Consider the following 27,122-nt stretch of genomic DNA (forward strand, 5'->3'; position numbering starts at 1 on the left):
TCCATGCTGTGGGTCACTATATGTAAGAGAAAGAACCATTTAAGGTCTAAACAATTATGTTTGAACATGATGCAGGTCTCCAGAAGTGGTTGTTTAATGCAGATTTTTTTATTTTTTTTTGGTTGTTTAATGCAGATATACTATGTGTTGTATTGGTCACAAGATCACTTAACAAACTAATATTGGTTTCACTAGACTTTAGCCACAGGTTCATTTACAAATTGGGTCAACTTGTGTCAAATCGTGCTTGCTTTTGACCTGTGTGTATTTTTTTGTGCGTGTGCATGAACTGTTCCACATTATCTACGTCATTATCGACGTAGCATATAAATGCTGAGGGACATCCTGAGAGCAGGATATCCCTCCCACACAAGAGTTATTCCCTTCCTTCCACGCACTCACCTCCATGGTTGCCAGGACTTTCAGGAGAACTGCCCTCCACCTGCGGTGGGACGTCTGGCCGGAAACTGTACTTCTCATTATTCCAGCCAGTCAGGGGTCTGGGTGTACATGCCTCATCAAGGATGTTGCCATCTGTTCCTCTATAGTCCTAAGCTGTATTGCTTGAATCACATACAGCTTTTTGTTGATCTAAGCAATGTTTCTTAACAGAAGCACTGATTTACAGTCATATTCTGTACAACTAACCCCTTTGGCTGTAACTCAGAACATTTGATATTTTTACAGCCGCAGGAAAATACATTACAATATAAGATGGGTTTAAACTATGAATAAGTATATCCATATGAAACTTATTTCATTGCTGGGCTGTGGGTTGCAATCAGTTTTTGACACCCTTATTTTTAACAAGTGGCCTGGGGAATAATATGACGAAATATCTTCATAAGCACCACAAACCTCTGACCTGATTTCTATTTGTGCAGCCAGGATGACGTATGATGCAGATTCAGGCACAAGTGACGCTACTGGGTCACATTATTTCCACTAAAGATAGTTGACTGGGAACATATGGTATGTAGGCAGGTGGGCTTCATATACTTTTTATCTTTTCATAACCATACAAAATACTGCAAGAAACCATGTACTTCACATAACTGCAGACATTCATAACTAAGTGTACAACCTAAATTCTGAGCTGATTTTAAATCTTCCTGACATTCTGCCATTGCATTAACACTTTAAAAAGATGCTTTAAAAAGGACAAACAACTATATTTCTTAAAAATGCAAAACCTGTATTGTGCAGACAATAAATAGTGCTTACAAAGGGATTTTGTCTTGTGTACAGACATGGTCTCCTCTTAAGAACAACACTTACACGGTTGATATGAAATCCATTTAACTTCAGTGAGACCCCACAACTCTTGAGGTGTGACTACCGACGTTACGGGAGTGGGAAAGGTTTAACTGGTCACATGCACATCTTTCTTCTGGCAACAAAAAAGCCATGTTTCAAAAGAGTCTGATTAAAAAAGAAAGTCTCTGTATGGCAAATAGACCTTGTCGCCCCTGCTCCAACTGAAATGTAAAAAGAAGATAATGTAATGTTCCTCTGAGCAGATGTGGAGCTTGCTGCATGCACCTCCTCTGCTGGCAGCTCCAACTAGAGACATAGCCTCCAAGGTTCACTGCGCCCAAATATCAGGACACTCAGGGACCATGGGCCAGGGCACTGGAAGACTCCTTGCAAGGCCTTCACTGACAGAACCAGATATCAGCAACTCTTCACAGAAGAAACCTTGCTAAGGCCGGTGGAACCTACAAAGTAGAGAGAGGGGACAATGAACATAGGCGCCATGATCACATCCACGGACCTCATCAATCAGAGCTCTATTATTAGCTCAATGGACAGTGCTCTCAGGCTGTCCTCTTTAGAACTGGGGTCTTGCGTAAGCAAATCCCAGTATAATTCTGACCATACTCTGCTTTTTTTAAATGCTGAAAGTCAAGTTTAAGGTAAGCAGAACGTAAGCTAAATCTGTACAGACATTTATTATTTTTGTCAGGGTGTGCTAACGTGTGCAGATTTCGGTTTCCCAGAGGAGACGATGCAGCTATATTTGGTACAACCCTGTATACAACAGTACAAGGGCATATTCAATGATGTGTGAAATACAGTGCCCTCCAAAAGTATTGGAACAGTGAGGCGAATTCCTTTATTTTTGCTGTAGACTGAAAACATTTGGGCTTGACATCAAATAATGAACGTGAGACCAGAGATCAACGTTTCAGCTTTTATTTCCAGGTATTTACATCAGGATCTGATGCACAACTAAGAAAATATCACATTTTGTTTGAATCCACCCATTTGTCATGTGAGCAAAAGTATTGGAACAGATATACTTAAAACATATTTAAGTGAATAAGACTTAATATTTAGTTGCAAATCCTTTGCTTTCAATAACTGCAGCAAGTCTGTGACCCATTGACGTCACCAAACTTTTGCATTCTTCCTTTTTGATGCTTTCCCAGGCTTTCACTGCAGCCTCTTTCAGTTGTTGTTTGTTTTGTGGGGTTCCTCCCTTCAGTCTCCTCTTAAGCAGGTAAAATGCATGCTCTATAGGGTTTAAGCCTGGAGATTGACTTGGCCAGTCTAATACCTTCCATTTCTTGCCCCTGATGAACTCCTTTGTTGTTTTGGCAGTGTGTTTTGGGTCGTTATCTTGCTGCATGATGAAGGCTCTGCCAATCAGTTTGGTTGCATCTTTCCTTAAATTGACAGACAAAATGTTTCTGTAGACTTCCGAGTTCATTTTGCTGCTGCCATCATGTGTTACATCCTCAATGAAGATTAATGAGCCCGTCCTAGAAGAAGCCATGCAAGCCCAAGCCATGACATTACCTCCACCGTGTTTCACAGATGAGCTTGTGTGTTTGGGATCATGAGCAGTTCCTTTCTTTCTCCAAACTTTAGCCTTTCCATCACTTTGGTAAAAGTTAATCTTTGTCTCATCAGTCCATAAAACTTTGTCCCAGAATTTTTGAGGTTCATCTCTGTACTTTTTGGCAAATTCCAGCCTGGCCTTCCTATTCTTCTTGCTAATGAGTGGTTTGCATCTTCTGGTGTAGCCCTTGTACTTTTGTTCATGAAGTCTTCTGCGAACAGTAGATAGTGATACCTTCACTCCTGCCATCTGGAGGTTGTTGCTGATCTCACTAACAGTTGTTTTAGGGTCTTTCTTTACAGCTCTCACAATGTTTCTGTCATCAACTGCTGATGTTTTCCTTGGTCTACCTGTTCGACGTCTGTTACTTAGTACACCAGTAGTTTTTTTCTTCTTCAGGACATTCCAAATGGTTGTACTGGCTATGGCCAATGTTTCTGCAATGGCTCTGATTGATTTTCCATCTTCTCTAAGACTCACAATTGCTTGTTTTTCACCCAAAGACAGCGCTCCGGTTTTCATGTTGTTTTCACCTCTGAATACAGTCTGCATAGACAAAACCTATCTTACCCAATCTGAACCTGAGTGTAGACATTCAGTGGTATTTATTGATTGAATAATGTATGTAATAGGACACACCTGGGCAACAAAACACACCTGTCAGTCATATGTTCCAATACTTTTGCTCACGTGACAAATGGGTGGGTTCGAACAAAAAGGTGATATTTTCTAATTTGTGCATCAGATCCTGATGTAAATACCTGGAAATAAAAGCTGAAACGTTGATCTCTGGTTTCACATTCATCGTTTGATGTCAAGCCCAAATGTTTTCAGTCTACAGCAAAAATAAAGGAATTGGCCTCACTGTTCCAATACTTTTGGAGGGCACTGTAAATAATGATAATAATAATAAGAGTCTAATTAGCACCAGTGAAAGTTATTTTTTATTAGAACGCGCAATGTTATATATTCTATCACAGACTCCCCACAGTGTTTTGACATAATCCAACCACCAGAAATTTTAACTTTTTATCAATAAGCATAATCAGTGCATGTTCCAACTTTGTTGCTGTCACACAAACTGACCTGCACACATCAAACGAATTGTGCACTGACCTTGTCAGGTGCTTGCTCGAAGAATGAACCTCCATCTCATTACTTTTGAACTCGTTTAGCTCCTTCCGTATTGCTGCCTGTGAGACACAATCAATAACAAAAGTAAACCCCTGGGTGTGGCCCTGTACATGCGGGGATCCAGTTATAAAGCGTTCAAATTGAATTTCAACTGTCAAATGACACGCTATTTAATGTCAGGCAAATATGTGAGGACACTAAGCTACACTTAACATTACATGTTATTATAAGGTTATAAGCCTGTATGTGTTTTGCACATAATAGTACTACTAGGCTAATGCTGGTGATTTAATCCTAATCTTTCTATAATTGTTCTGAAATCTGATTGAGAATTTAGATGAGCATTTATAGAAAACGTAAGCAATAGCTCATTAGTGTCTGTTTTACTGTTGACATGGGTACAGTATGTAATGACCATTTCAAGTGAACTCAAGTGGTAATAGATCACAGTGCTCAACAGGGGGTGCTCTCAGGCATACCTTGTCAGCAGCTGACAGTCTGGTCCAGGGCTTGTCAGCACGCCTGTCATAATCCTGAGCTTTTGCTACCTCCACATAGTCACTGAAACGAATAAGGATCTTTCTGTCCCGCAGTTCATCAACTGTGGGTCGCTGGTTAAGCTAAGGAATAAAAACAGTGGGGTTTGTTATGGTACAAGTCAGTCAAAACATTGTTTCTATTATTTTGTAACTCATCACTGATCAGTTAACTTTGGGAATGTGTCCCTCGGGGAGAGGATGGGAAAGGCAGTGTATTGTCCGGTGCATGTTTACAGTTTGTAAATGTTGGTGTCTCAAGGTGGATGTCCTGCTTACCTTTCTGTTAAGACGCTGTTTAATTTCCCTCCTTTCTTCTTGTTCTATCTGATCGTTCCTCTCTGTAAGACACAAAGTGAGAGGTCTCTTATAAGTACAAATGCATATAGACAGGGAAACAAATGATGCACGGTGTCAATACAAGGTTTTCATGTTAGTGATGCAGCATTAATGCTGTCTGTAGTTATTGGTCATGACACGTAAATCCAATCTCACAGAAAAGCAAGGTATTATGTGACAATCAAAACTGTCAGTAAAAACCATGACAAAATATCTGGCTCTCTTCAGATTGGGACGCTTTGGCATCTGTTCCCAGAGACAAAAACAAGGACTGGCCTCAAGCCCTCACATTTTTTGTGTCTGCCTGTCTAAATTATTTTTTTCTTAAACAACAGCAGCCCAGACTTACTTGAGGTTACTTGATTAATTTGCACACAATTCCAGTAAAAAAAAGAAAGAAACATTTATAATCCACAAGATGGATTAAGTGAGTCTGGAATGTGCTGTACCACTGGAGTAAAGGTGCAGTCAGCATGTGTCTCCATCAGATCCTATCAAATATCATGGGAGGATCAAAAATAAATAATACTTGAATTATAATTCTTTAGAGGCTGAATGTCACTTCAGTATGATAATAAGAAGCTGCAAATCTACTATCCATAGTTTGCATCATGGACCTGGAACAGGTGGAAGAAGGTGGCTAGTCTCAACATCCGACAGGTGCTTAGGGCCAGAGTGTAAACCACAGGCATACATTGAAGTCTTAACTATAGGTAAGCAAAAACACAGAGCCACACCACCTTTAAAAGGACAGTTTCACAGATTGTTCATTGCGGTGTCGCCCAAAGCAAAAGTCTGCTAGATCACTCTCCTCAGGGTCAATGAAATTTAACAAATTTCTTGATGAAAATTATCTGCAATTCAGTTCTCGTATTTCTGATGTATTTCAACTCTTCAATATTATTTTAGTTTTAGTAGTATTAGTAGGCTATTCATTGAACTGCACAGATTTTTGAAAGGGTTGTAATAGTTGCTATGTCTATGAAATATAAATTGTGAATAATACACTTCAGAACACTTCTTTTGCTATGTCAGTAAATTGATCAAAAAAGACGGTAGTATGCCTCATCGTCATCTCCTAAACTCTGTTTAAATAATAGTGAGGACATAACAATAAGAACCTGATCACACCTTGATTCTATTATTGCCAATTCAGTACTTACGCTTCAGAATGTTCCGACTTTCCAGTTCTTCAACAGCTGGCCTCTGGCTGAGTCTCCTACGGAAAAACACTAGAATCACGTTTTGGACCATTTTGATCCACTTTCCCCTCAAGTAAAAGTCTTGCAGTCTGGTACTAGCACGCTGTTTGCCGGAAAAAGTGTGTAGAACACCAAGATCTACACATCTTAAAACAAAACAATGAGTCCCTTCTTGAGTCTATAAACCAACTTCGTTTACTAAATCGCGACAAACTCAACATCGGGGAATAGGTCCAGGTGCGTGATAAATCACGCGTTAAATCCGTTTTACAAGCATTCTTCCTTAATATGTATCTCTGAGTATGAATCGCAGCACTTGCCGTCCAAAAATTACTGCTGTGTCAATAATATGACACAGTAAATTCGGTAAGTATCCCAAAGAGAAGTAGCCTATTTGACTTAATTGAGTATCCGGGCTTCTCTACTGCAGATGCTGAGCGCTTCGCTGTCAAGTCTGCCTCGCAACCTGACGCTGTTCAGAGTGGAGTGATGCTGGAAAGCCTGTCTCCCTTTTCACTCCACGCATACTGTCTGGGGGCGGTGCCTAGCAGGAGATTCCCACGCAGACTTTGAATACGCCTTGAAAACTGCTGCAGTAAGGAATTTAGAAGCAGACAGAACGATGCAGTGGAGCTAATGGTTGATGAAAAAATAGTTCAAAATATTTCTCCGAGTTAAAGGCTCTGGTGTTTATGGTCAAATGTGGGTTATTATTTAGGTCGTTTTGCCCTTAGATCAGCGATACCTCCGTATATTTTACAAATAGGAACACGGTGAGGCAATTATCAATATGGTCTGCAAAGAGGGAATCCCCGGCCTAAAGATGTGCACCGAGAAGGACCCTTGCAGTGGAGCCATGCTTAGCATTGGCGCTAAAGTGGATTAGTAGTTAAAATTAAACCACCAATTACACAAATTCCTTTCTTTCTTCTCCACACCAGCCCATCCTCTACATTTGTGCAACTGCCATAAACATAAGTAGGATGACCTCAAACTTAATGTTAAAAGTCTTATTGTCATATTGTCTCACTAGACAATACAATGCAGCCTCACTGCAAACCTACTTATTTCTCTTATTTGGGAAAATGTACCACCTCACCTCTTTCTTGGCCTTAAACACAACATCTGTAACACAGAAATTCCCTAATAAGAAACATTGTATTCGACTGACTCAACTAACCATCCGTAGATCAGTGTTCTTGGCACAATGTACCCAGGCTCTGATTAAAGAGGGATATACCATGTTTCCAACTGCAGGAACTGTGCTGATGGGGTGACAGTCTATTTTCTCACCGACACTTTTAAAAATGACAACTCCACAAAAACCTTTGCTATTTTCAGTCCATTGATTGTTATGGCCCCAGTCATGGAAATAATAGGTGTACAGATGGCAACTAGGTTCCAAGCCTAAAATAGAACACATTTTATAGCCTCATCTGTGACTGGGACCACATTGGGTTTATCATAAAACAGAATCACTTGCACAGAGATGCACATGACAAGTGTCCTGACATGGGCACCAACCACAAGGTTAATATGGTACTATACTTTGTATCAAAGTGGTACAGATCAGAGGATGGTTAACTTACCAGCCCATCTAAATGGACTTTCACAGGGAAGAAGGTTCTTATTATCATTTGCACTTCCTAAGCATTCATTCCTCACTCCATTACATTTGGTACAATGTGAAAGTTCCGGATTTGTTGGATGACTCACCAGAATGTCAAAGCCATGAGCCGGCTGCAGAAGCAAGGCTGATGGGAGTGTCAGCCCATGGAAGTGGAGGAACATTTCACGAGTCAGGAGTGGTGGCTGAGGCCTACTAGTGCCTGCTGAGGTGTGTGTTAATGTCCTGGTCCATCTCCTGGGGTAACCGTGACAGGGTCTGAGACCAACACACCACAGCTCGATGTGGTGTCTGAGAACCAGCTACGTGTGCCTGGGACACCCTGAGGCGGACAGTTGCCAGGAATAATTAAAGAAGTCATCTTCCTTCTATGTTTATATAACTTTGAAAAGGCTTGGGTTGGATGTCATGCCTTGGGTGGGTGTGAGTCCTGACCTAAATGTCTCTCCTAGTAAATCTTGGTATGGGGAGATAGACCAAGTGTAGCCCGGCACTTCATTTTACTTAGAAGACTGCTCCCTCTGAACCAACTCTGAACAACCCAACTGTTCTGTAATGCATGTGTCAAGGTATATCTTTTTGGTAAATTATGGATTGACTTACATGGCCCTATATGCCATTCAAAACTCTGGAGGGTTCAAAAAGATGAATCAGGTTCAGACTCAGTTCAAGCTCAGAGCTTCATGTAAGGTCAAACATAAATGATTAATGCAGTCTCCTGTTTGAACCTGAGTCTGAACTTCACAGTGGGTCTACAGATCAAGGAAACAGACAGGCTGAGGCCACAACAAAAAGTCATCTTCAAAATGCATCAAATAGTGGTCACCTGTGCCAACATGTGACAGTGCATCAGCTATTATGTGTCGAGATTCCATCCAAGATTGATAAATAGCAACTACAGTAATAATAATCACAATACAACAAGAATGATTGAGAGTATAAAGCCATGGAAATGGTTGACAAATCAACATGTAGCACAAAAACACAGAATCTGACCAATCCTTATATTCCTCAATATATGCCATTAAGATAAGTTAACAATGATTAAAGTTAACTACAGTTTGCATGTAAACTTGTATCAAATCTTTTACCAACATACATAGCGAATCAACCCTTTCCATACTGTAGATGTACTGTAAGATGCTCTCAGAACTCACTATTACTTCTGTATAGTTGTATCACATTCAAGAAAGGATAATGTCCATACAGGACAATAATTCAATATTACATATTATACTATACTTTAAAGTCTACAAAATAGAGATTTAATCTGCCTGTCTTTGCCTATGCCATTCCAAACACCATGGTCAAAATAATAAGAAAAAGTATCTGAATGGGGGTAACAACATCTGACATGTATTGGCAACATCTGTTGCAATTAGAGATCGCAAGGCTGATTATCAGAGAGAACAACCCGTGTAGCATATAGTTAATTGCTCCTTGTGGGATTATGGGGTTCATGGTGGCAGTGTATAATTTTGTACAGGTCTTTTTTGTGCAGTCTGTGATATCCTGCACTTTTTACTTCTACAACTTGAGCGTAGCTTCTAAAAGCAGCTATATAATTGCAATGTTGCCAACTCTGATTCTGAATGTTTTATATAGACATACACAGGTTTCAGATGGACCCAAATTCAAATAGCAAATGTTGCCATCAGCTATAAAGCTCACACAATCGTGTTCTGTAAATGGGAGACCATGCCTGCCTATACAGCTAGAAAGTGAACAAAAAAGGAAAGGAACGAAAGGAAGAAGGAAAGAAGTTGAACATCTGCTTAAAAAGAGAGGGGGGAAATCTTATTCAGAACTTTTTAAAGCCTTGAGACAAAGAAAGCAGTAACAGACCTCATAAGATATGTGTGTCCTCTCCACCCTACACGTGTGTCCTCTCCACCCTACACGTGTCCTCTCCACCCTACACGTGTCCTCTCCACCCTACACGTGTGTCCTCTTCACCCTACACGTGTGTCCTGTCCACCCTACACGTGTGTCCCTCCACACTCTGACTCATGGCCAACAACACCTCTTCACCTTGCTACTTCAGAAATACAGTCCAGCATTTAATACAATCTGTCCTGCTTTTATCAATAGAAGAAAAGAGGATATCTGTACATTTTCTCATCATTCTCAAAGAGAGCTCAAATGAACAATTCTCAGATGTGTTCAAAACAATCACTATGCTGTGTCTGTGGGGGGGAGGGGGGGGAGGGAAGTCCTGGCAGAGTCTCATTAATATTTCAGATGATGTTCCACAGGAAACTGCATCTAGTGCTTATTAAATACCCTGTGTTACCTGGCAACTGCTGTTGCTTGCAATACCATTGTACATTTTCATGACAATACAATAAGTTTCAAAGGAATCAAGTGAATCAAGATGCTGCCCCTCATACTTTAGAGGATGTCGCTTAGGTTGGCTTGTTGCTTGTAGAGTAGAACAAATGTATACATTTTCAGTTTGTTCCAAATGGTTCACATTTATAAAAATGTTGGTCTGGTTTACCTCAATCCAAATTGCTTACTTTGCCAAAATTGAAAAAATGTGTGTTCCTTGTGAGTCTGCCTAGAGTGCTAAAATATGAATCCCTACAGTTTGTTGACAGTGTATTGTTGTGGAGACCACTGAGAAGGTAATGACCATGACATAAACTGACACAACAAAAATGGCTGAATTGCTGTATGATAAGGATACCTACTGTAAAATCACACGACAAATAGACATGTCAACATATATTTAGGGCCTGGGGGAGCAGCTGTGTGTGGGTTTCTTTTCGCTGAGTCCTGTTTCACACTGACAAGCCGGGCTAGAGCTGTGGCCGAAACAGACTTTGAGCCACAAAGGCCTATTTCGTCTCCTCCCACACCATTGCTGCCTGTTAGCCTCATTATACACCCCGTCCCTCTTGGGCGGATTCAGTCAAGATCTGCAGAGACTTGCCATGGAGAGGCTGGGGGAAGGAACTGTGAAAAAGGGTGCGTGGGTATGTGTGTGGCCATGAATAATTCATAAACTGTCTTGTCTATTAATAGCTAAAGAGCGTCTCCATAGGAATTAATGCAATTAGCATTTCTGAGATGGCTATTGATAGTAAGGTCATCACCCACAGAGCACAGGCATCCACTGACTGAGGCTCTCCCCCACTAGTCTTACAAGGTCCCATTCTCACCACCTTTCGTTTCTAACCACCAATCCAGTCGCAGTAGTGACAGTGGAAAGCTTACTGGGCCAGAGCCAGAGTGATGTAAATCACTGCGGTAAGTCAAGGCCACAATTCCAGAAAGCTTCCATGGGGAATGTGGTGGTTCAATCAGAGGGGAGGGGAGGACAGGCAATCTCTACATCTGAGCAGGGATAGGAAAACAGCCCTATCTGTGACGTAAATACTGCATTGATTGGAGCTGGTGCCGCAGTATTTTAGCTCCAGTGACAACGATCTGAGCTAAATTTAGCAACAGAGGGTTCCCTTTCCCTGTCCTGGGCCAGCCTACCGTTCTGAATTGTGGTGCAACCTAGTACATCAAAGCTCTTCCATACAGGCTGGAGGCTTTGTTCCACAATGCAGACAGAATGACATTCTGTGTTGCATCATCAGACCTATTTTGAAAAACATACATGGATATTGGAAGTATATTGTTTAACACACAATACACCTGCACAAACACGTCGTTGTTTGTATACTGGAGGCCTACAATGTATTCTTCTAAGTAATGGTAAAATGAATTGTCTTGGCTTTGTAATAGAACTGGATGTTTTTTTTGTCAGCATCCAAACAACAAAGAAATATGTCTCATACTTTAGAACAATGAACACATGTCAGCTTGATTGGTATCATATTTAACAATTTGGTTGATACTAGATTACAGGATGAATTAGCCCTGTTGATAACTGACTCTGAAAGCTGTCCTTACATCACGTTGTGTGACAGGCCCTGTACCAAGCTGCTCCGCAGCCAAGGAGGAACTGGCTGTTTGTTCTGCTGCTATTCTGCTCTGAAGGCCATACTGTTCCAATGGAGAACAGACTCCATGGGCACAACAGCTGCTCACCCTGTGGCTCTTCACAACCCACACTCGGCTTCTAAGGCAAGGCACAGTGTGCCGCCACCTCAATAAACACAGCTGATTTATTCATTCGGATTCACTGCGTGTCCTGAAGACTCGACCAGGTACGAGATGAACAGTCGGTGAACGCAGAGAGGAGAAGGAGGAGGAAAGCGGAACCTTATTGTTCTCCACCGTTTTAGGGGCTCAGTCATTAAGGTCCACTCTAAGACCACCATGTTAGTGTTGGAACTCTGGCCAGCCAGGATGGCCAAGCACATGGTGCCCTCATCTTAAACAATGACGTGTCTCAGCTGTCCCTCTGTCAGCAGACCAGGAGTCGTGGTGCAGCACAGGCTCGCCTGGGCCCTGGAGCAGAGGCCCCCCAGCACCTGTGCTGCCTGCAGGCTGTAGAGGACACTTTAGGACATCTGACGGGGCTGACCCACATGGCGTTTTGGTCTTCACACGCCATTCCTGATGCAGGCGTCCCTCCATGAAATGCTCTCGATTACATTAGGATGCAACTTTATGATGAAAGCAAGCCATCCCCCTGCTTCAATATGTTTTACTCATTTGGATACAAAGCTGTCCCTCACATTGTTGTGGTGAGCTAAACATTGTTACATGGTCCAAAGGATTTACTTTGATAATTCTTACGTCATTTACTAAATGCTGTCACATGGCTTCTTGTTTTGGTGCACTCACAAAGTGCACCAAAACGCAATCGGATAATTGTCTATCCTAGTATGATGCTAAGATCCTTTTCCTAGTCTGACATATACAGAGTCCTACCCAGGTTGGCAGACTTTCCTGTTGTCATACTTTCCCTCCATTACACAGGATCAATCACTTCCTGCCAGTTATGTAAGCGTACTCAGAAGTCAACTTTATGTAAGCTGTTGACTAGTTATGTCTGTGTTCAGCGAACAATTGATGTGGTCTCATTCCCTACAATAACCCCACGATATTTGGTTTGTATGCAAGTTAAGAACGTTTCCAAGCATTACCTCCACAGAGTACCTATTGTAATGGGTAATATGTAATTTCCTACATTTATAAAGACATGCCTTATACTATTGCATATGTTTGTAGTACAGTACCAGTCAAAAGTTTGGACACATTTTCCCATTGGACACATAACTTTTGACTGGTACTGTAATTTATTTATTAGGTAATATTTCTGATATTCCCCAGTCAGCCTTTTCCTTCAGCGGCACGTTTTTCAGCAAGTGTTAAGACTCACACAAGAGCACGTGGAGATCCACATGGATGGAGGCGTGTCAGGGGTGTGCTGGATGGAACAAAAACATTCCAAATATCTCCACTGAAGTAATGGAATTTTTCTAATTCATTCAACAGTTTGTGAACATGGCCTGGGCTAGAAATAGCTTTGGTTTATGATGCTTGCGTTGATGACACTGTTGTTACTGGCTAACTGCTCCTGGCATTCAGACTGACACGCAGCTGTGAGATGCCCAAGGGTGGGGTTGAACAAAACACACGTGAGGAAGCTTGATGGCAAGCTTACAGAACCTCACAGACATTAATCTACGGCCTTCTGGTAGTCTAAACACACTCCTTCTAAGCTGTCACACACAATACACTCAATTAGTGTATTGTGTCAGGTGGCTGAGCGGTGAGGGAATAGGACTAGTAATCAGAAGGTTGCCAGTTCGATTCCTGGCTGTGCCAAATGTTGTGTCCTTGGGTCCATGTTGTGTCCACTTCACCCTACTTGCCTCGGGGGGAATGTCCCTGTACTTACTGTAAGTCGCTCTGGATAAGAGCGTCTGCTAAATGACTAAATGTAAATGTAGATTAAAACATTAAAGTTAAGTAATATTCATCACGATCAACATATTAGCAGATGGTCTTGACACTTGAAGAGTCCTAACACATAAAACACAGAGCCTTATCACAGCAGTGACGCCAGTTAACAAGCCCACTTGTCCTCTCTTACTCTCTCTTGTCTTGGTGTTTACACCCAACATGAGCTCTTTTGACCTGAGTAGCATTGCCTAACTGAGTGCTGAAAGAACATTCCCAAGGGGAGTTGGGATAACTACCATGAGTCCTTTGCTCCAGACAGCAGGGTGGCTGGGCTTAACTCCCTCCCTGCTCCTCTCCTTCTCACACCTACGCTCTATTGATTCCTACCCTGAAGTGTCTGCAAGCTATTTTGAGCCTTCCTGCAAAGACTACTGTCTGAGTCAATTATTGATGTTGTCATATATTTTCTTGTGTTAAAAGGGGGACCACTGTATGTCTCAGTGGTATGCACTTAATTATACATAGCAGCCAAAGAGATCAAAACAAGTGATACTGTGCTACAGTACTGACAATGTACTGACAATATATATGATGCACAAATCTATAAACCTTACTTTTATTGTAACAGAGCTATCACATATCGCCTGAGTTGTTTGTGTTTTCAAATTTGCAGTGTTTTTTTGTTGTTGCCAAAATGGCTAATCCAGAATTTTGTTAGGATAACAACTACAGTGTAAAAACTGAAAGTGTTAGACCTAAAAAAAAATCCCACTCGAAGCATGGAATAATCCCACTAAATTCACCATGACAACTCTAATTTTTACTTTTTCTTTACACAATGCTTCAAATATAATCACGGTATGTTCTGTTTCTTTCTCTGTTCATTTCTTCTGCTTTTTCTGGAGCTTTTCAGAAAAGCCTTTTCCATTATCCAAAAATGAAGCAGATTACAATATCATGAATGACAGGTTACAATGATAATCACTTAAACTTTCATATCAATAACCTAAAATCCTATGAGTTCAGATAGACATGTGATCATATATTATTGGCAAGAAATAGTTAGGGTTATTGGCAAGGCATTGGTTAGTGGTGAGATACTGGCTCCCCCCACTGGCTGATAAACTTGTCCAGTACAGCACACTATAATATTATCAAATGCAAAACCCATAGAAATGCAATCCAAATTTGGTAGACAAGAGCTTAACCTAATATACTTTCTAACAATACATTCTATCAGAGATGTTCAGAAGTAAATTTCTGTTCATCCAAATCAAGTATCAAGCCTTTTAGGAACCGGTCTTTGGTCACAAGTCAAATTTAAGTCCCTGAGGGTAATAGCTTTCTGTGTACTGTGTATTCATTTTCTAATCCGTTTCTGAAAATAATCAATATAATTTATTGGATAAACTCATCATTTCTAGGGACTACCTTGTCCATCATAAGCACATTTGGCATTGAATAAAAATATCATGAAATCTCCCAAATCTATGATTTGTATAAATAACTCTTCATCTCTACATTGAATGTAGTTTCAAAGAAATGTACAGTATAATGCCGAGAGAGAAAATATGAGACAGTTAGAAAGGAGAAATGGAATGGAATGCTGTTCAGCTAAAAATGTGTCGATGGAATGAAGAAATGATGGAAGCAGGTGATCAAACTGAACAACACATTAACAGACATGGCCAACATAACATTCTACAAACATGGAGATGGAAAGTGGGACAACAAAACAGCCATCCATGGGAGAGAGGGCGGGCTGATGAGGGGTGAGCTGGGCCACAGAGAGAGACTCACTTGGCTAGCTTCATCTCTATCTGCTGGCGGATCTCCTGGCGCTCCTGGTCACTGCGCACTGGGAAGATGTTCCTGTCCTCCAGGTCCTGCTTACTGGGACGGTTACGCAGCTTAACAGCCAGTAGTTCTTTCCTCATCCGACGTGGCAATGTCCCTGTTTACACACATACACAGACACACAAACAAACAAAGGTCAGCAGCTGTTTTTTGGTGCCCTGGCTCACTACACACCATGCATTGTATACTATGAATTGTCAACAATGTTATCTTGTTCATCACACTAACAAGAGCCCAGTTTGTTTGCACAGGGTAAACGTTTCAGTTTGCAACAGTAAGCTACACAAGGTTATTTCACATGCTTGTGTTTCCCTGATGACCCACATGCGGTGACATCATCACCCATCAGCCCTGGAAGTAGGGCAGCTCAACAGATGTTGCTGACAAATACAGTTGAATGACTCTCTTCATTTTGGCTACATTGTTAATCTCCCACTTATGCATTCTGAGTAAATAACATCAAGCAACATAACATTAGAACAAACTACCCTGCAGGATTGTGGATTGTCTGTGCTATTGTACATTAGGACCCAGTTGATTTGAAGACCTACCAGATATTACAGACTCATTCCAGCTCTCCTGGTCGCTGAAGTACTCGTCCAGGCGGCGATTCTCTTTGTTCTCATCTGACTCCTTCTTGCTCTCGGACTCTCCAGGGGGCTCCTTCTCTGTGCTGGACGTACGGGGCAGACGTCCATCTGGGCGGAACTTTGGGGAAGAGCGTATCTCCTTCCCTTGGAAACTGGGGTCACAGATTTAAGCCTCAGATCAGTCTCAACATACTTTTGGGACAGCTATGTGGAGAGAGGTTAGGCAACTTACCTGTCCTGTCTATGCTTGGAGGCCAGAGCACGGTGCAGTTCCTCGATGATGCAGCTCGGGGACAGCTGTGGGTGCAAGGAGCCCAGGTGGGGGGAGCCTGTTGGGGTGAAGATCCGGCCTCTCAGCAGGGAGCCCTGTGGATCTTTGGGAAGGGTGAAGTTCCTCGGCAGGGTGGCGGGAGATTTTTTCACTGCCATGGGATGAGGCCCTATTTGGTAGAAATTGCACACGTAAAGATGTTCTCATAGTAATATTGTCATCCGCTTGGAAGATAAAGCAAGATATTTTAACAACTGTCTCACCGTCTAAACTGCCTAATCTGGTGAGAAGTTTGACAGGTAGACTGGGTGGAGGAGGGGTGCTGGCGCGTCTCTGGGGAGGGGGTTTGGTGACTTCCTTGGGCCCCTCAGGGGGGTCCCCTGGCCCCATGGAGTTGTCATCAGGGGGTTCAGTCAAAGACAACTCCTCCTCTTCCCCTTCCTCATTCTGACTTTGATCTCCTATTGTCTCTGAATCCTCAGTCAAATCTTGAACTGAAAAGAAAAACAACGTTTTGTTATTTTCCCTGTTGACCGGTCGATTTCGAACCAATTAATAATCTCTGTCTCCACCAAGTGGTGGTTAAGAGGAATCACATGGTGCTTTTCACAATGTACTGACAGCCTAAACGTTGACATTTCAATGTATCCACTATATGGTAAGAAAAACGATAGTAAACATTAGAAATGTCCTGGCCCACCTGTCGAACGATCCAGATCACTTCCCTGGTCCTCTGACGTGTTGGCCAGGGGTGCCATGGGCTCCTCTTCTCTCTCCTCCCCATCTGAATGTGTTGGTGTGTCTGGGTCCTCTATGTTACCCCCACAGGCTAGACCTGACTCTATAGGACAGAGAAAAACAACTACATATTATACATCTATATTGTCTTCATAATGATAAGTAAAACATCGCAAACAAAACAAAATAGTGTGTGGTGAATATTAGATGGCACTGGTGTGTGCATGAGTGAGTTTGTGTGAATGTGCACGTGTGAGTGACTGGGAGGGTGCGTCCAGTCATGCACTCGCACACCTGGCTCTGCCTCCCCCAGGCCCCTTCTGGTGACATCATCCCGACTCTGTCGAGCAGCTGCTTTCCTCTCTATAGCTGCAAGACACAAGCATTTGACCTATGTTTATCTGGTTGAACAGAGCAATCCATACACACGCATTATAGTCACAACAACATTCCAGTTACCTATGAATTCGTTTTTAGTTTTTAGTTTTACTGCATATTGAATTCTGTGTCTTACACTAGCTAAATTCCTACATTAATTACCTGTGGAACTCTGCTTAAGCTTCTCGTTTTTCTTTTTTCTCCACTTCCAAGGCTTGAAGATTCGGCCCAGGCTGGCCAATTTACTGTTGCGTCGAACAGGAGGGGTTCTTACCCCTGAAACCAGACAGCCAGAGTGGAGGGTCCTTTGTTGTTCCATGACATCTACAAAACACAGAACAGAAAGAGGGCTCTTAGAAAACAACATACCGTACAATACAATCAGCAGGGTCATCAGCAGCTCGTGTAATTACCTTGTAAATGTCAAAAGACTGTAAATGGCATATTTGAAACATATTTAAGAGAGCAAAATACGAATGAAATTTTTGATGATTGACTAATAAAGACTGCCTGATTCACATCTGGAAACTGAGCAGTGCGGAGGACAGAGAAGGATATTGTTTGAGTGTGACTCACATGGTCAAGCCTAACCCTCTGGACCCACACACTCAAACAATGGACTGCTTTTAAACACAAATTATTAAAAAGCATGGAGAAATAAAGGCTGCTCTACTTATTTCCTATAAACAGTCAAAATGTGACGAGTCGCACCTCAACGTCCTTGGTTGTGCTCATCCAAACACACAACACAACAATGATAGTGTAGAGAAGCCAGTATGAGTATGTATCTCTGCTAGCATCAGTTGATGTTGCTCAAATAGTACTGATTCCTTGTGCAGGAATGCATTGCCCGCATTCTTGGCTCATGGAAAGGGTCCAGTGTGAGCTCATGTAAAAGCGCTGTGTTTTGACTGCCTCATCTGTCACTATGCTGCACTGGGTGGCAGAGACAGAGAGACAGCTTCAGCCCCTGAGAGGAAGGACAGGAATAGGCACTCCCACACAGTCTGGCTCAAACAGCGAGCTGACACCTCAGGGAGTTTGCAGCTGAGCCGTCGGTTGTTCAGGGAGATGCTGCTTCCTAAATACAAGCTCACCGATACATCCGTTCATTCGACTGTAAAGACATTTACCACTGCAGCCTCAGCTCTGGGAATGATAGGATACTGGTATAAAGAAGGCATGGTTCAGTCTCAGACATCTTTAAATAAAATGGGCATCCTAAATCCCAAACTGTGTCCAATAGACATTCAAGCTGGACCCAACTGCTGGTCTAAAGGAACCAGGGCCCTGATAGTACATAAATGATCTGTAAGATTAGTTGTGTTTATAGACACACATAGAGAACACCTCAGTTAATTTTCGAGAGCTGTCATGGAATGTGGGAAGCACTCAATGCCAGAGAAAAATATGGGAAATACATTTAAATGTATGCATTTAGCAGACACTTTTATCCAAAGCAACTTCCAAGAGAGAGATTTACAAAGGTGCATAGGTTACTGATCATAACAACGAGATACATGTTGATACAATAATTTTCCATAAAAATTATGATATTCATTTTTACATATCTGCGCATAACCAACTGTGCATGAGCTATTAAGTAACAGCGTTGGATCTGACACCCAAAGCAACTGACAGTCATCCAAATCCTTGACCCCCAACAATGGGAAGCAGATCAGTTGCCCCAGTCCTGTGTGCCCGACTAACCAGATGTAAAGAATCCAGGTCATGCCTAGTTACTGCAGCAAGTATAAAGGCTCAGACCACCGTTACCATGGATACCACTCTGGATGCAGCAGAAAAGGCTCTAGGAGGCACAGAATCAAGAGAGCATGAGGAATACGGGGTTGCTGGGTGGATGAGAAGATTGTTGCCTCATAGAGACAGAAACCCTACAAGAACCAATCACAGCCTAGCTGAACCAATACATAATGCAAGCAAGGAATTTCTGTATTTTAAATGTTGCATGTTGTTGAAATTAGTTCATAATTGAAAACAGGCTGACCTTTCCTTACTAATATTTCCTTTTTTGTTTTTAGAATCTTGTTATAGTAAATTTATAACTTGTTTTTAAGTGAAAAATGTATGTTTCAAAGAATGGTATGCTCAGCAATTGCATCATTACATAGGTGTACTTTTCCTTCTCATTATGAAAATAAATGTGTTGATAATAATGTATCTTATATATTTTTTATAATAAAATTGAATATACTCCCATGGATGTATCATGGATAGGTTTGAAAAGCTGAATCAGTTGTAACCCTCAGTCGTAAACCAATCCAATATTTTAATCGAGGCTTTGAATTCTGACAAGCAACAACAACTCTAAAATAACTTGCTGCCTGACTCCTCCATCGGCGTGATGGCCTATCATGAAGATTATAAGATAGTGCACATCTTTCGCTACTTTCAGTCAACAGCTGAACACAATGAAACTAGGTTTTATCGTTTCAACAAACAGATTTGAATCCAGAAGGGGAAAACACTTACGTGCTTTGGTAATTGAATCTTCACGCGTGGACCTAGCTGTCTGATCCCGTGATGCCAAATAAAAAGGAAGACAAGGCGTGTAGTGGTACACAAAAATAGCAGGAGCTGGACGGCAGATAAAAAGCCGTGAGAACTCCCTCAAATATGATAAATGGTCCTACTAGACATTCTGTTCAATCTCTGTCATTTCACGTCATGCATCGGGTGATACAACACCGGCATTTCTCCTAAACTCAAATGTTGTCCCGTCACGCTTACATTCAGTTCTGGTGATGCAGACTACCCGCCCCTTGTGTTAGGCTAGTCACGGGGAGCACTATGACTTTAGTTGTTTATTTGAAAGGAATATAATGAGGGCAATGTAACATACAAACTTACAACTTAAACATTTCTATCGTAGTTAGTGTGTTTCAAGCACTTCAATGGAGAATAGGCCAGACTATTGTACAAAGATATGTGACGGAGACCTATTGATCACTGTACATAATTGCCATTTAATATAAGCATGTTCCTTTGTCTTCCTAAGAGACGCTTTGTCGACATTGTTGTGGCAGTAATCAATTGATGGGGAAATAGAACCTTCTGTGGTTTCAAATCATTCTCAGTATAGAGCACCTTCACATTATCTTTAGACTAAGTTACAGGGTTGAAGTAGTCTTAGAACATGAGATGGGAATGAATTCCTCCCTTGGGTTAGAGGAAAAGTACGTACAGTTAAGATAAAGAGAAGCACCTGCTACACACAAAACATGACAATATCTCATTCAATATTTACAATACTTTAGATGTGTTCCCTAGACAAATGAGGTAAAGATAGAATCACTCCAGACGGATATCTTGAATTGTTAACTCCCAGGGGAGAGAAAGGAAAGTAGATAACCAGGCACTTTTTCAGCAGTTTTTTTACACAAGTCAAAACTGCAGCTTGAGTGTCCATCTGTGGAATAGTGTTTTTGTATAAAGTACTTTACAATTGATTTTCTTTTACGTTGAAACCATAATATAACTGAATCAGAATGAGGTAGCATTGGTGTATGTACTGAGAAAACTGAGACAATAATCCCACATGTAGACAACATGAGAAACACAGCAGTGTCAAAGCAAATTCAAATTGCCATCATCATATAACAAATCAATCAGGCACACAACAAAATGTCCAAACACTAGTTGTTAACATGCTGAGAAGGAAACAGAAGACAGAACATATTAATTGAGGCCTGCTGAAAGTACAGGCTTGGAAGAGTATCATCACTGAAGACATTGTATGCAAGGATACACAACAAAGTATTACATTTGATTTTTTATTGTTGTGATGTCAACCTACATTTTAGAGTCTAATTTAGTTCAATAACATTGTGGGACTTAGGTTCCAAAGGTTCAGTTGATCTTATAGAACATCCACATTTCTACAGTCACACAAACACAATGTTCAAAATAAAATAAAAATCTAAACCTCTTAGCCTAATTTGGTGTCTTTACATGAATACACCAGAGCAAAGTCCACCTTATCATTGTTTTTTACACATCAATGATTGTTAGTCTCAATTTATCCTGACACATTCAAAGACGTAATTCTACCAGAAATCTCTGATTTGTAAATCCACAGCCCAGTCCCAGAAGATTAAATGTAGCTGCTACTCTCCTCCCTCACACTTTACTGTGCGTGAGTCAATTCTGTGAGACAGATCAGTCTTTCCACTCCCACTCCAAGCTTAGTATGTTCCTTTAATTACATCTGCCAGTTCTACAAAAAGGAAAATGTTTCCCTTCACGATAAAATCTGGGTGGTTTAAATCGCTATCTCTGTGGGATGTAGGCTTCTTGAAAACACATTATTAACAACAATACGCTACGATAAGTACTGGTCTGCACTTCCTTTACTATACTTTGTGAATCACATAAAATGATCAATATCAATATTATCTGACTACAAACCCCTTCTGTGACTGGAAAATCAGAATGTGGATGTCAAAGGGATCAGCCGGCTTCTCAGACATGTTCTTATATGCAACATATTGGTTCTATTGAGCTCTGAAAAGATTTAGGTCAAAGCATGAAACAGCTATAAAAAATACATTGTGAGTAAATGGCTGACGGCTCTTTTCAACTGGCCTCGCCAAGGAGCAGACGTGTCCACTCCCCAGTAACCTGGTAAAACCCTCCCTCTTCTTGCCGCCACGACACAAACACACTCAGACATGCACAAATACAATATGTATCTGGTCTATGAACACATGTCATTTGTATCTACCAGATTTCTATTCCAACAAAACAATACAGAAACATTGGATTGTAGGATAATGGGATAGTAAATAAGCACAAAAAAGAATACATATATGTATACAGACAAAAATCGAGGAAATCAAGGACACTGTGGATAAAACAAAGCCCAACACAGTGCACAGTATGTAGGCCATGAAACACAAACCAGTGATATCATTGTGAGACAAAATGCAATTTTTTGTGTCTGACGTACCAATGAAGCATTTGTAACCTCTAGTGCCCTAACAATTGCATTGATGCTCTACAGTCTAGTATTTTAACTGTCGTTCTCTGCAGCCTTATTTTGGGGGAATCTTGTACTGTATGACTTTGCTGAAATTCTGCTGCCAGGCGCTGAGAAAACCAGGCTGCTTAATGAACTGTACGACTAGACTGGCTGTCTCAGTTCATTCTTTTTATGTGCTCTCAAGCCTGCCTTTGCAAGCTGACCAATCTCTTATCCTTGATGCATTAAGACTGGCTGTCCCCGTCCAATTTATTCCTTAATCAGCACGGAAGCATGGTCTCTTGTCAACTAAACCAGCTTGGCCAATGGGAGTTACAGATGCCCTGTCATTTATGTGTCCGTTAATTTGATTGGAGGACAATGACATCATGGTTCCCCCTGTTTTTTGGTGTTGCTGTCTATGGTCCTGAAGTCAGTTGATTCCAGGGACAAGATTGGCTCAGAAACATGGGGTAGAGGACAAAAAGGTGGCCTTTCTTTACTACTAAATGCTGAGCCACTGACTCTGCATTTAATGCAATAACAAACACAAAACATAAGGGGAAAAAAAGAAAGAAGATCAGGTATTTATTAAAATCCTCCAAATAACCTGCACTATAAATAGGTCTGGTATGGCAGCATTATTGCTGCAATGCCCCACATAAATCACTTTCATTCTTCTCAAGCAAAGCTAATCAACAAAGCTTTTAGATGTTCCTCATTTTTTAAGTATGAAAATTTTTCTCCGTAATTTTAATTTATTTACATATTTGCTCAAAATAACCTTCAAACCGAGCGGCATAATGATCTACCAAGCTTTTCTTGTGAAAGGTGTTGAGAAAATTGACTAACCTAAAGAAGGAAGCTCTCATCTAAGATCTCTTTTACCCATCCCCAGCTATCCTCTGTTAAAATAAAATCACCCCTTAAACGTTTAAATTCAATTCACACTAAAAGTGGATATTGATGCACATTTTTTACTTTAACAGCAAAACATTTTACCACTGTTGCTGAACTAATGACAAAGACCATGGCTTCAGATTTCGTTCTCTTCTTATTTAAAATAAGTTGAGATTTAGTGTCCAGTGACCAGAGAAAACTGGTCTGTGATGTACAAATGACCTTCAAAACTTTGGGTGAACCCTGCACTCTTTTGGATCCTCCTGTTGGGTAGGTGGCATAGGACCTGCTGTACCTGACAGAAAATCCCAGACGAAGCAGATGCAGCAAGTGCTTACCTGCTCTAACCTTAGTTTTATTTATGCAACACTCTGTCTGCCAGATTCTTGTGACTTAAGTCTTGTGAAACAGATTTCCATGCTTTTTCTCTTTCTCTCTCTCTTTCTCTCTCTCTTTCTCTCTCTCTTTCTCTATCTCTTTCTCTATCTCTCTCTCACTCTTGGGGGACAGCTAAGATGGTGGCCACTGCGATGGCTGTGATAGTAGACATTCCGTCTCTCTGACAGCTCCTATACACATGCCAACCATTCACAATTTTTGAGAACTTACTACAAATAGACGTATACGTTTAAACCGAGAAGAAATAGGTCTGTCCCTTTATGTAGGTCTATGCGGCATGTTGGAAATTGTAGATGTACAATTGATGGACCACTGGGTCTCGGTCTCACCCCAGCTGTGTCAGCCCAGCCAGAGCTCCACAAGGCCAATGACAAGGCCAAAACTGTTAAGAAGATGATGACAGCAATGCTGACAGGGAGATGTCAGTTTGTCAGGAACACTAGTCTGTTAGGGACATTTACCCTCACAGCACAATTTCCCTGAAGCACCCATATGCACACATATATGGATGGTAAATACCATCATACTATACTTGAACATCATTTAGATGCATATATATTTTCTCCATAGTCCTCTGTAGGTGCAATGTTTTGAGAGAATAACCCACTCGTTTAGCTGGAACCGGGGCTTAGCTTCTGCTCAGTTTCCTGGCTGAGCAGAAACACTGTCTCTCATCATCCTGTGGAACATGTGGGAGGATACTGCCAGGTACCGTTTGCTATTCTCTTTGTGTTGCCTTCCCCTCCAAATGCTCAGACTTAATCATAACCCTGAATATTCACTGCAGGAAAGGCACACCAGCTATATATAGGGCGTCTGATTAAGAAAACATGAAGCATGTCGATTCAAACACAAGGGGTCCCATAATCTCCCTCATCAGGCCCTCCTGCCTACACTGGAAGAGAGCAGGAAAGGAGACAGAGCAAAAAGTGGCTTGAGGATCAATGAATGGAAGACGGATGGACAGAGTCCAGTAAGGGAGAGCCTTGGATGTGACAGCAGCATGTCAGATTAGAGCTTCGGGATCAGATCACATGGGGACAGCTGAATTGACAACGCACCCACAAACTCAGTCAATGCCTGAGGATTGTAACATCGTACTTCCATCATATAACACATATATAACCCTACATATAGCATCATAGTACACACACACCGACTGTCTACATTCCTGGCTATGAAAGAAATTAGTTTGGTACACAATCGGCTTGGTGAGACCGATGATTCAGAGATGATTTTACTTAAATCAGGCCCTACTGAAAGAGCATAATATGTTCTTATTAGGGGTGAAAGTGAGCAACATGGAGGTTTGACATTGCAGTTGCCTCATTCTACGCATTAATCTGACGACATATGCATGTGAAGTTATTATGTCACAGCTGAATATTCTTTTCATTATTGCAGTATATTACAGTAATATTCCCAGGGAACCAACAGAGGTTATAGTTCTGCTCAAGTAGTGCAAAGCTATTTTTGTACATTACTGTCAGACACTTATTTTTCAACAAGAAATATTAGTGACAGTGGTATCTTCTTTGAGGACTCTCTCTCATGTCTCTTAATTAAGCCAATATTAAGAAGAACACTATTCTTCAAGTGCATGATCAGGTGGCAGGATCACAGCTGCAGTAAGGGGACCAGGGGGATGAAAGGGTTAGCAGCAAGCAAAGGAGATGAAGAGATGGGAAGGGCAGGTTCTTACTGCTGCATTGCCCTTTCAGCTGGTCATGCCAGGAAAGAAGCCTGCTAACACTGGAAATATGCTGTGCTGCTATCAAGCTGTGCTCCTCAGAAGATGAGCATGCAGAATGGTAACCGATGACATGTGACAGGTTCAATCCATCCAAACTCCAGACTAATGAGTTACAGTCATTGAATAGTGTTATAAGCTTTGTATTTGTACATATGCAGCAACTGTGCAGTATCAGCTTCACAGTACAAATATTCACTGAGATAATTTTTCATTAACAGTATTGCTTTTCTGTTTGTTTTGGCTGGCACATGAGAAGCAGTATTACGGTTTGTAACTGATAAATTTTCTAAGAAAAATCTCAACAGTAGCTGCACATGGTCGTATATTGATCTTTTGGTTGGCCAGCACTCTATTAACATTGGGGTTTGGTTATTGCTTTAGCAACAACATTAAAGCAGAAACAATAATGCCAAATTTGTATTCACTCTGCATGACCACATTGCTCTCATGCAGAATATTACCATGGAAATGAAAAGCCAATGAACATGAACTCACATCGAAAACATGTTCAAAGCTGACATACTCAAGACTACATAGGACACAAGTGTAAAGGGGAAAGATTCACCACTGAAGTAACCAGATAAACACTATCTCATCTTACAGTGGGGGTTCCAAGTTCTGGGCTCAGCCCTTTCTGTCACCATAGAAACAACTAAATACACAACGAGCACTGTCATCAGCTTCTCTTCACTACACTCAATTCAGTGTGATGACACATTTAAGGCACTCATTTGTCCATCAGAGTGTAATATGTTCTCAAGGGTGTGTTCTCAAAAAGGATGCAGGGCATTGAGTGAGCATATGGTTGATGATTATGAAAGAAAAAATATAGACTTAACCTTCCATTGCAGTAGTGCAATATTGTCTGCAAATTATGTCAATCAATTGACTGAACACTGATGGGGTTTTTGTACACTCAAATTGAGAAATTAGTGGCACAATTTTGGCCAACTTTACAGAGCAAAATACATGGGAGATGTACATTATGTTTTTCTTTGATAGTATAATAATTTGGCCTAATTTGTCATCTCAGGTTCGTCTGAGATGCTATGTAGACCAGCATATGCAATCATTTCCATGTAGCTACAGCCTGTGTTATGTATACAAAATAAATGTATGTCATTATTAGAGCTTTTTAGATTTTTGCATCTATTTTTTTATTTTTTACGGTGGTGGCCTTTTCAGTGTTGGTCAAGTGGAGACTACGTTTGATGCATGACAATCCGTGAACTAAGCGCGTTACAGCTATAACCCAGAAGAAACATAGCATTAATAGGCTAACACCAATTTCAGACAACATAAATTGAACAGTAATAATAGCTCATTCAATGAGGTTTACCTGCTCTGTGCGCCTCACTGATACGAGCCTCCGTGATGATGCTTGGGTCACTTTGAGATCTACCCCTCTGCAACACACAATCCTCATCCGATGTAGCCATGGAGAGATAATACAATTATTTCTAAATGAAATATTGATAACGTTTCCAGCGTCAGCCAAGGTTACGTGTATCCAGTAGTAGTAGGCTACAGATTGAATTAGGTTGGACTACTGCAGCTCATAGTACCCAAGAGGGAATGCTCGGGAAAACCCATTGGAAGTGCGCGCTCCTCTCTGCATTGGTGGTGTGCATTCATAAGCGCGCTCACGAATTGTGTCGATGTATTGCAGACAGCTGCTTCATATTTAGCGACAGTAGCTATTTTAAGGTTGTAGGTTGGATCTATGTCGCCCGTGATTGTTTGTTTTGTATTCCTACACAT

The 27,122-nt window shown here is 41.2% G+C and overlaps 1 protein-coding gene across 1 annotated transcript; it reads right to left on the reverse strand.

Moving 5' to 3' along the window:
• Positions 1–1,083: 1,083 nt before the first annotated feature.
• phactr3b (phosphatase and actin regulator 3b) lies at positions 1,084–27,061 on the reverse strand. The gene is made up of 13 exons (XM_047025496.1): positions 26,701–27,061; positions 17,491–17,652; positions 17,245–17,319; positions 16,913–17,053; positions 16,476–16,706; positions 16,174–16,381; positions 15,903–16,093; positions 15,295–15,448; positions 6,018–6,073; positions 4,795–4,856; positions 4,459–4,599; positions 3,962–4,038; positions 1,084–1,718 (listed from the first exon to the last, which is right to left on the reverse strand). The coding sequence occupies exons 1-13, from the start codon at positions 26,798–26,800 to the stop codon at positions 1,703–1,705; spliced, it is 1,614 nt and encodes a 537-aa protein (XP_046881452.1). The 5' UTR covers positions 26,801–27,061; the 3' UTR covers positions 1,084–1,702.
• Between the last annotated feature and the right edge of the window lie 61 nt (positions 27,062–27,122).

The sequence above is a fragment of the Hypomesus transpacificus genome, chromosome 9 (genome assembly GCF_021917145.1).
Source record: "Hypomesus transpacificus isolate Combined female chromosome 9, fHypTra1, whole genome shotgun sequence".
In the NCBI taxonomy this organism is placed as follows: domain Eukaryota; kingdom Metazoa; phylum Chordata; class Actinopteri; order Osmeriformes; family Osmeridae; genus Hypomesus; species Hypomesus transpacificus.

Excerpts from the sequence above, each read along its gene's own strand:
- phactr3b (XM_047025496.1), bottom strand. The coding sequence starts at position 26,800 with ATGGCTACATCGGATGAGGATTGTGTGTTGCAGAGGGGTAGATCTCAA. Across the intron at positions 15,449-15,902 it reads GAATGAGTCTGTAATATCTG|GGACATTGCCACGTCGGATG; the intron begins GTAGGTCTTCAA and ends GTGTGTAAACAG. Across the intron at positions 4,039-4,458 it reads GACTGTCAGCTGCTGACAAG|GCAGCAATACGGAAGGAGCT; the intron begins GTATGCCTGAGA and ends TGTGTCTCACAG.